The 9,564-nt window shown below is 47.2% G+C and overlaps 3 protein-coding genes across 7 annotated transcripts in view; 1 reads left to right on the forward strand and 2 right to left on the reverse strand.

Annotated features, from left to right (window-relative positions):
- Nucleotides 1-4,281, reverse strand: part of pgap1 (post-GPI attachment to proteins inositol deacylase 1) — a 16,370-nt gene extending 12,089 nt beyond the window's left edge. Inside the window, exons 1-8 of one of the 2 annotated variants that reach the window (XM_008404336.2) lie at nt 3,822-4,281; nt 1,520-1,673; nt 1,227-1,402; nt 771-939; nt 541-701; nt 414-466; nt 258-324; nt 73-178 (exon numbers count right to left, since the gene is read on the reverse strand). In XM_008404336.2, the coding sequence (XP_008402558.1) occupies nt 73-178; nt 258-324; nt 414-466; nt 541-701; nt 771-939; nt 1,227-1,402; nt 1,520-1,673; nt 3,822-3,953 (1,018 nt within the window). In that variant the 5' untranslated portion in view covers nt 3,954-4,281. Of the gene's footprint in view, nt 1-72; nt 179-257; nt 325-413; nt 467-540; nt 702-770; nt 943-1,226; nt 1,403-1,519; nt 1,674-3,821 lie in introns of both variants that reach the window. The other variant, XM_008404335.2, reaches the window with a different exon arrangement.
- Nucleotides 4,282-5,020: 739 nt separating this feature from the next.
- Nucleotides 5,021-8,335, reverse strand: maip1 (matrix AAA peptidase interacting protein 1). 4 transcript variants are annotated; one of them, XM_008404340.2, is made up of 5 exons: nt 7,923-8,222; nt 7,266-7,337; nt 7,063-7,189; nt 5,611-5,758; nt 5,021-5,539 (listed from the first exon to the last, which is right to left on the reverse strand). In XM_008404340.2, exons 1-5 carry the CDS (start codon nt 8,220-8,222, stop codon nt 5,461-5,463), a joined length of 726 nt encoding a protein of 241 aa, XP_008402562.1. In that variant the 3' UTR covers nt 5,021-5,460. The 4 variants fall into 4 exon arrangements, with proteins under 4 accessions (XP_008402562.1, XP_008402561.1, XP_008402559.1 ...); XM_008404339.2 differs by having other exon boundaries at nt 7,887-8,222; XM_008404337.2 differs by having other exon boundaries at nt 5,021-5,758; nt 7,887-8,335.
- Nucleotides 8,336-8,407: 72 nt separating this feature from the next.
- The window catches only part of tyw5 (tRNA-yW synthesizing protein 5), a 5,569-nt gene continuing 4,412 nt past the window's right edge, over nt 8,408-9,564 (forward strand). Inside the window, exons 1-4 of the mRNA XM_008404343.2 lie at nt 8,408-8,581; nt 9,125-9,279; nt 9,354-9,423; nt 9,497-9,541. Of these exons, the coding sequence (XP_008402565.1) occupies nt 8,501-8,581; nt 9,125-9,279; nt 9,354-9,423; nt 9,497-9,541 (351 nt within the window). The 5' untranslated portion in view covers nt 8,408-8,500. The remainder of the gene's footprint in view (nt 8,582-9,124; nt 9,280-9,353; nt 9,424-9,496; nt 9,542-9,564) is intronic.

Raw genomic sequence — 9,564 nt, forward strand, 5'->3', positions numbered from 1 at the left:
GCCCACTGCCACCAGAGAGAGCCCACTGCCACTAGAGGGCGCTGCCCTCAGATTAAAGATCCGTTCTCTCACCCAGGATGGGGACGGACGTGTCCTGGACGTCTCTCGGCATCCTGACGGGGTGTCTGATGAAGTGATGGTTCAGGATGCTCCGCCTCCTCTCTGGATCATCTGTAAACTGTTGGACATCGGATCAGCTGTGAGGACACCTCGACGACAGAGATCTCCATGACAACAAGCAGCTGAGGTGTTCAGACCTGTCTGGTTTGGGCATCGATGAGGTCAAAGAACGCCCTGACCGTGGCGAGGACCAGCTCTTTGCACCTGCAGCAGAGGCACACAGTGTCTGAGACGCCTGACGTGAGATCCAGGTGAGATCCAGGTGAGATCCAGGTGAGATCCAGGCGACTTACCAGACGATGGAGAGATGGTCGGTGGAGACCCAGGTCCGGGGAACTGCCGTCACCTGACACAGATCACAAGGCTCAGCAGAGGAAGGCGCMACGACGGGACAAACTGARCACTACAAACCAGCCGTACCACCAGAGACAGCTTGTTGGGGTCTCCTGGGGGACAGGGCAGGGACGTCAGCCCCGACCGGACCTGGTAGTCACGGTAACCGCCTCCCACCGACAGCACGGTGATGTTCCTGAGCTGGGCCGCCTGATTCACCCACTTCTGCCGCACCGCCGTGTAGAAATCTAGGGAGAGGGTTAAAACAGTTACCACGGCGACCGGCAACCGGCGCCACGGCGACCGGCTCGGCTCACCCAGCAGGTACGGGTCCAGGGCCAGAACCGGGGCCATGTGGGGCGAGGCCTGAGTGATGATGAGGCTGACCAGGTGAGGGTTGAAGCGGGGAAGCGTGAACAGCGCCCGGGCCACCACGCCCCCCATGGAGTGGCCCACCAGCGCCACGCTCTGGGGCGGAGTCTTCAGCTGCTGGGGAACCGGACCTTCACGTCATTTCATACGACTTCGTGTGACAGACAGCTGAGCAGAACTTTATTTTCACCATTTATTTACTTTTTATTTTAAATAAGTTTGACATTTTTTATTTATTCTTAGCATTTTGTATTTAGATTTTATTAATTTGTCAATTTGTTTTATTTGATTTTTCTTCTGGCCTCGCTTCCATTAGCAGTTAAAAGTGCAACGCTCCGCAGCATGGATACTTCCTGAGGTCAGAGGTCGGACCGGGCGGGTCGGTACCAGCCGGTTCTGACCTTGTACAGGCGCAGGATGGCCTTGATGCTCTCGTGCAGGAAGTGGGTCTGCCGGAGCAAACTGCCGCCGTAAAGCGCCACCAGCTCCTCGTTGAAGTCCACGGTGAAGACGTTGAGATGGACGCCGCCCTCCATGTTCTCCGCCTTCCTCAGGGCCACTGAGCCCAGAGAGCGAGCTGCGTCACATGACGGGGGGAGCCAATCAGAGAGCAGGAAGCCATCCACTCTCTTCGCGTCGTTCCATGAAAAACCTTTAAACTCGTGTGGGAATCGATGGCTCCCGTTTCCCTCACCTTGCTTGTAGCTGCCGGCGTTTCCGGGCAGGAAGAGGACGGGCGCGCCGCTGAGTTTGAGCGCCCGGGTCTCCTGAGCGTACAGGCCCTCGCCGTAGAGGTAGAGGCCGTATGCCGGGTAAAGTCTGGCCACGCGTCTGGGCAGAGACACACGCTGCCAACAAAAACACAGAGAACGAAAAATTAGAAACGGCAACATTCAGAACGGTTCCTACGCATGAAGTCGTTCCTGGCTCTTCTGGAAAAGGTTGAAGTGAAGGAAACTGAATGTTCAGGTCACTTAACTGATCAGCTGTTTCCTCATCTTCCTGAATGTAAACGTAACATCAGCTACATTAACCTAACCCACCACGTCACCTTTAGCAGCCTTACTGATATGTTTATTAATTTTTGTTTAATAGAAACAACAACATAGCACAAACACAAGGAAAAAGAAGAGAGAGAAAAAAACACAAGAGCTCAACAGACCAGTCCATAAGAGACATAAAAGAAAAGATAAGACAGGGGGAAGGGGGGCACACATGTCTCCCACAATGTAACGATCACACCTAGGCATTTATAAAAGCTTGAGACAAGATGGTGGATACGTGTCCTTCAGCATAGTCCAGGAAGGGCTTCCATATCCGGACAGAAGTGTCTTAGAGTGGATGAGACATGTTAGGAGGTCCAGAGGTATATATTCCAAAACAAGTTTCTTCCACCCAAAAATAGTAGGAGATTTATTGGAGATCCACTGTAACAGAATATTCTTTCTAGCACAGAAAGTAAGGACATTATACAATTTACTCATGTTTTGATTTTGAATATGTTTATTTGGGAGACCAAGGAGAAGAGATACTGGATCAAGATCGATATTAGTTTTGATAATTTTCCTTATCTCAGCCAGAATTGATTCCCAATATAACTGGATTTTAGGGCATGACCAAAGACAGTGTGTGAGGTTTGCCTTCGTATATCTCGCATTTAGGGCACAGGGGGGATGACCCTGGTTTAAACTTAGAGACCCGATTTGGGGCCAGGTGAGCTCTATGTAATCATTTGAGAGCGATTACAAATAGACATTTTTCTGGCAGAGTTCCATATACTGTTCCACATTTCATCAGTGACCTCGATGCCCAGCTCATCTCCCCAGGCCTGGGCCAGTGATAAGTGATTCCTATGACCTTTCAATGTTTTGTAGCAGACACTGAGCGACTCAACACGAGTACTGGTACGCAGTCTTTCAACACCCGRAACCTCAGAGTCCCTGAGTAAAGTTGTTTCTTTTTGATAAAGTCTCTCAGCTGGAAGAAACGGAAGAGATTATTTTTCCCCACTCCGAAGGTTTCCACAACTTGACATGAGGATCCCTTCCTTAAAAAGACAACCTAAAGAGGAGATRCCCTTAACCACCCATTCCCCAAAACCCGCATCCGACATACCCGGAAGGAAATCGGGGTTTCGAAAAAAGGCTGTGAGTGAGGATGTCCTCCCGTCCTCCAGGCCTTGACTGTATTCACAGTAATTGGGTTGTTGCAAAATGTATTTATTGTTTTCATATTTTTAAGAAAAAGCAAGCTTTTAAGAGGGCAGTCGCATAACGAGGCTTCTACATCTAGCCAGACTGCGGATGGGTTATCAGATATCCATTCTCGAGCGTATAGAATAAGAGAACTTGATATTTTTTTACGTCTGGGAGATCTAAGCCTCCCATGTCTCTTGGTAGCTGTAATGTTGACATTTTTATGAATGCCCTTCTGCAGCCTTACTGTTGACCCTGGTTACCTGAGGTTATCACCAGGTGAGACCAATGAATCATCCMAATCTATAGCTGATGAAATCATTGATTCGCTTGAAACCACCAATACATGGAAACACGCCTGATTCACGTCATTTTATGTGAAACTTTAAAAGCTCATTTCCCATGACAGACCCGCCCATCAGGACATGTTTAAAAACAGCCACCCTGCTGTTGCCATCTACTTTATCAACGTTTCGGACCAAAGTAATCAACCGGTCAGACTATTTTAAGATCGGTGATCGGCCAGAAACCTGTAATCGGTGCATCGCTGCTTGGCAGCAGCGCCACAGCTGGTTGTGTTTCACAGCCGCTCCATGCAGCCATGTTCTGGTTCTGATCTGGTTCCGTTCTGCTCCGACCTGCTCAGGAGTTTTAAGGATGTCTAATCTGATCCCCCACAGGTGAGGTCAGGGTTTCACCTGACAGCGTGGTGCCTCAGCTGGTCACGTGGCACAGCTGTCAGGAAGCGTCAGCAGCTCCCTGGACCCCAGCAGAACCCCGGAGGAACCGGGCAGGACTCACCCGGTACTCCGGGTACTCAAACATGTAGGTCATGCTGCATCGGTTCTCCTCGAAGCCGGTCAACAGCTCCCGCAGGCCGACCAGCAGCAGCCCCAGAGCCGCCCCGTAAAACGCCACCGCGGCGGCCCTCATGGTTTCCGTCGAACCGGACTCTCCGAACCTACAGCGGCCTCATCTCCGAGTTCCGGTGCTCATCTGTGGGTCTGCTCGGTGAGGGTGTCACCGCCAGTCCAGTCGAACCAGTTCACAACTCAGCCTCATAGGGTGCACTCCTTTACAGTCAGCCGGCGAGGAATCGGGCCAAACGGTGGGCGTGGTTTGGGACCAGCTGATGACCACGTGACCTAAAGCGGGGCTGTTTGGAGATGAAACTGTCCCTTTAAAAAACAAGTGACGTAATTAAATCGGTATAACTTGATTTGTGGGAACCAGGAAGTGTTCGGCATTAAATAACGTAAACAAGGTAATTCTGTTAAGAAGAAAAAGCTTTTCTCTGAGCAGCTGTTTTGATAACTCCTCCCACACCGCCTCATTGTTATCTGTACCCGAGTTGTCCGCCGGCTGACTACGAAGGATGCGCACACTCAGGGTGTTTGACCAATCAGAGAAACGGGACGTGTGACAATTGACCAATAGCAGATCAGCTACTGAGTGACGATTTCTGCACGTGAAACGGTCAGTTTGATTCAATAGTTTCCGATTGAAAACATTATTTAAGGTATTAAATAACTTTAATGGGAGGAAGATGGTTTTATCCGATAAACTCTTCCTGCTCTAACCGAGGGAAGAACTGGAATAAAACCAGTTGAACCGCCCGGTGCCCCGGTTCACCCGGTTCACCTGAGATCAACACGGAATCAGTTTATCATGAAACAAACTGTCACTAATTGTTCCCTTGGACCAACTTACATTTTGTCTTATCGTCCCAGTTTTACTTTACTATGAATTAAAAGATGTACATGTTGGTTAAAGCTGTTCACGGTTCAAACTGAACGTTCATCATGTTGATCCAGCAGATTAAATCAGAATCTAATCAACCAATCAGTCATTGAGAGGCGGGTCCATCACAGGACCAACAGCCAGGCGCTCCGCTGCGCAGAGACCAGTTAAACCAGTTAAACCAGTTAAACCAGTCAGGACGAAGCAGAACAACTGGGAGAGACGCAGGGTTAAAACATCTAAAAACATCCGTCTTCCTCCCATTAAAGGACTTTTATTCAGGAAATTATTACTTCATACATGAATAAAACTCATAGAAATCGTCATTCAGTAGCTGCTCTCCTATTGGTCTATTCTGACAGGTTCCAGCTCTCTGATTGGTTGAATCTTTAATCTGTTGCTCGAAGTTTCTTGAAAACAACAATAAAAGAAAATGGTGGAATATTATTTTAATGTAGAAACAACATGGAGGTCCTGATTCGACCAGAACCGGGTCGTAGAATCAGAACTGGTCCGCAGCAGGTTTGGGTCAGAACTCCGTGTTCAGCCTTCAGTTTCACGTTAAATCCAGTCAGCAGGTGATGATGTCATCTGCTTGGAACCGAATCCAGATCCAGTCCAGGCAGTTCTGGTTCCGTCCCCCTGGGCAGCTGGTGAGCAGCAGCGACCGGCCCGGTCCTCGGTACCGGCCCGGCCCGGTCTAGTCCAGCAGACTGGAGTGTTCTATCCGGGTGATGGTCCAGTCTGGAGCGACGCCTTTGGTGAACTCCCTCTGGAACCTGAACCAGAACAACAACAGAACCTTAGCGTCCAGCGGGAGGAGCGGTTCTGGTCGGGTTCTGGTACCGACTCGTAGATGGCGGTGAGCAGCCGCTTGGCCTCCATCTCTTTGTCGCCGATGGACACCGTGAACATCCGGGTTCCCTCCATGATGTCGTCAGGGAGACCAACGCTGGTCAGGTACCAGAACCGCATCAGGATGCTGACGAACTTCCTGCCTGCAGCCCGACATGGAGGAACCAGAACCAGAACCAGAGGAGAGAGGTCCGGTTAAACGGTTCTGACATCGCTGGTTTACTGCCTGGAGAACAAAGCGGGTTTTTTCTTTCTCACTTCCAGTTTCACCAGCTGGAAGACGGAGGACCCAAAGAATCAGGTACTGTTTCTACAGATCCGGGTTTAGACCAGGGGTTTCCAACCTGCGGCTCCCGGGCCACATGTGGCCCTCAGGTCCAAATTTTAACACAAAAACAAAGATACAGATAAACAAAAGCAACTGAAAAACGCTGCAACAATAAAACGAAGCTCCACAGAATAGAAGTCCTCCAGACCACCAGGGGGCGTCTGCAGTTGGTAATGTTAGCTCCGGAAAAGAGTGAGGTATAACTTTACTTTCTTCCTCCAACTCTTTCTGGTCATCCTGTCTTTGCCAATGGTCTGGTCCCTGATAGTCTGGTGATCGGCGCCCCCTGGTGGTCTGGAGGACTTACACTTAGTGGAGTCATTTTAAATGTGCCGTTTTAGATTTTTAGCTTCTATTTCCATCTGTGCATTTCTTTTTCTGTTACATTTGTTTTTGTCTGTGTTTTGGAGTTTGCATGATCCCTGTGAGCCACCGTAGCTCAACTCCTGCACTGTCACTTTAAGAAAATCAAACAAGAAGAGGTTTTATTATCTCYATGAGGATCTACAGATCAATAATGATCAATAAATAATCGATTATAATAGAAAGACAACCAATGACACAAGGCTTTGAAAATAATAACTGAAATAATTTTATGTTTTTAACATCAGACATGATGTTATGTGGGCTATCTCTCTTTATTTAATATTTATGGAATAGTGACTCAGTCTGTAAGTTATTTGGTTTATTTTGTTCTAAAACTTGAAAATATGAATTAATTTTAGTTTAATTTTGTTCCCTTTCAAAATAAAATAAATAATTTAGCAATATAATAATAAAACCTTTTTTGCAGCTCTATTGTATTTCATTTTGTAGCATCCGGGGAAGAAGGGGTTGGAACAAACACAAATCACATTAGCAATAAATTAAAAAATAAATAATCTAAACACTTAAAAAAGACAAAATATTTGTYCAATTAATTTGTGCCTTTCAAAATAAATAAAAAATAGTTTGTAGGTTTTCACAGTTTGTAAGATCATTTGTGCTTTTTTTAAATAATAAATGAAAATATGATGAACGCATTGGAATGAATACATTTGTGCTTTTTAATTAATAAATGAATAAAAAGCCCCGTTGGGAATAAATGTGCTGTTTTCAGTGTTTGTGCTCTCAGCTCACCGTCGTCGTCGTAGAAGATCCCCACGTCTCCCGGCATCGTGTACATCACGTCCTCCGGCTCGGCACACAGAGCTCTCTGGTGGCTGGACGGCAGAGAGCCGCACTTCTGCTCCAGCTTCCCAATCAGCTGCAGGACGGAGGAGGAAGACATGATGAAGATGCTGCTGCTGACCCACTGAGATCATCATCATCTTCATGCTCACATCTTTAGCGACGAGGCCCTCCAGAGCCTCAAACTGACACCGAGACAAAAGTCTGGAGACGTGGGAGAAAGCCTGGAGGACAGAGGACAGAGTCCAAATCACTGGAGGACAGAGTCCAAATCACTGGAGGACAGAGGACAGAGTCCAAATCACTGGAGGACAGAGGACAGAGTCCAAATCACTGGAGGACAGAGTCCAAATCACTGGAGGACAGAGGACAGAGTCCAAATCACTGGAGGACAGAGTCCAAATCACTGGAGGACAGAACCAAGATGGAGGACAGAGTCCAAATCACTGGAGGACAGAACCAAGATGGAGGACGGGGATGCTGGTGGATGGATGGATGACAGTTCATATTAATGAACTCATAACATTGTCGAAAATATACCAGATTTATTAAAGTGCTCATTTCCATCCATAGTCACATAAAACAAACACAAGAAACAAACATTCAGATAATTTCATTCATAAAATCAAAAACAAAACCAATACATAAAGTCAGAACAACCTATTTTAAGAGTTTTATATCAAATGCTATATATATGTTTATTTTTTAAAATAAAAATGATGATGATGATGATGATGATGATGAATGGATGAACGGAACCAGTGTGAACCGACCAGAACCCTGATCTGCTCTCCGGGTTTGTACCGAACCTGCTTCGCTCCCTCTGTGAACTCCTCGATGCTAAACTCTTTGTCAAAGTAGGTTCTGATCAGGAAGTAGTAGATCCGGGTCCGGAACCAGATGAACGGGTTCGGGATGCCGACCACCACCACCTTCGGCTTCGGGTGGTGCTGATCCCGCTCCGAGCTGTAGGTCCGTCTGGCCGGGAGGTTACCCGCCCGGACCAGACAGCACCGCTGACTCCTAACCAGATTCTGGTTTAAAACGAACCGAGCCAGAGTGAAGGATGAAGGCAGCCGAGGATAACATCTTAACAGGAGGGACACCATCTTCACCGTCCGCCTCACTGCTGGTTCCGGTCCGAAACAAGTTGTTCAGACAGGAAATCCCAGCAGAAATAATATCCGAGACTCAGCTTCACCTTCATACACATTAAACATTTTTGCAATTTATACAAATAACATCTTCTTTATACAAATAACACATATAATTATATATCTTTGTCTGATTCTTTCTCCATGTGGGGAACGATAACAAAGTAACACCAGCGGAAGCCTTGATCCCGCAACTTCCGTGAATAGATAAATAGAGTCCGAAATTGCTTTAAATGGAGGTCCAGGAAAGAGTAGCGGTTCCGATTTTCACTGAAGTGGACCGGGACGTGTTTCTGAACGAGGTTTATCCCGAGGTAAGGAGGACCGGCTCCGTTCAGGCGCTTCTGGCGGCTCCAGATAACACGAGGACCGTTTTCAGTGCTACACCTGAGTTTTACTAGTCACASCRGAAACATCGAGTACTGACTGATCTGATTTAATTTAAAACAATTATGACATGACTGACAGAAAATATAAATGTATTAGCAAAATTGGATGCTTTAAAGACTAAAATTATCATAACAATATATATTTTTATATAAAACTAATGAAGTAGGTAATGTAAAAATATGTCAGAACAAAATGGTTGAAAAGGCTTTTAACAAATCATCCCTGCTGCATTTTTGATTGTTCACCATTCAGTTTAGCTTCTCACGGTGGGCAGGAGCTACTCGAGTCAGAGTAGTGATACTTCATGATAATATTCACACCTGTTTGACTAAAACTGGACTCTAGAATACATGATGATGAGCCCAGATCATGATTCCTCCACCACCATGCTTGAGAGTTGGTTTGCTATGGATGAACTTGATGCATCTTGTTGGCTCCGATTGGTGTGACGTGTCGCTGTCCTCCAGCGCAGCCCGGCGGTCCTGCGGGGCGTGGATCTGGGCCCGTGTGTGGACAGGTGGACGGTGGAATACCTGGCTTTGAAAGGAGGTGAGAGGGAGGTGAAGATCCACGTCTCCTCCGTAGCTCAGATGGATTTTCTTCATAAAAACTTCATCTACAGGTGAGCTCCAACATCCAGAGCTTCAGCTGTGATGGAGGAGCCGACCTCTAACCGTCTGGACGTTTTATCACCAGGACTCTGCCATTTGATGAGTTCGTCAGGAGAGCAGCTGAGACCAAACACTCCGACTTCTTCCTGGCTGAGGTAGGATCGGATCAGCTGGATTTACTGCGGATGCTTTTCCTTCACTGGGGTAAACTCCTGACTTTGGTTTCAGGAGGAGAGCTACTATCTCCGCTCGCTGGGAGAGGACGTCCGCAAGGTAAAGGACTGAAACGACCGAAA

Source organism: Poecilia reticulata, linkage group LG2 (assembly GCF_000633615.1).
Source record: "Poecilia reticulata strain Guanapo linkage group LG2, Guppy_female_1.0+MT, whole genome shotgun sequence".
Lineage (NCBI taxonomy): Eukaryota > Metazoa > Chordata > Actinopteri > Cyprinodontiformes > Poeciliidae > Poecilia > Poecilia reticulata.

Bases quoted from the DNA above. Each gene is read 5' to 3' on its own strand.
- maip1 (XM_008404337.2), bottom strand. From the start codon at position 8,222: ATGGTGTCCCTCCTGTTAAGATGTTATCCTCGGCTGCCTTCATCCTTC. The intron at 7,338-7,886 runs GTCGGTTCACAC...TCTGTCCTCCAG, and splicing joins GAGAGCAGATCAGGGTTCTG to GCTTTCTCCCACGTCTCCAG. The intron at 7,190-7,265 runs GTGAGCATGAAG...TCCGTCCTGCAG, and splicing joins AGGGCCTCGTCGCTAAAGAT to CTGATTGGGAAGCTGGAGCA.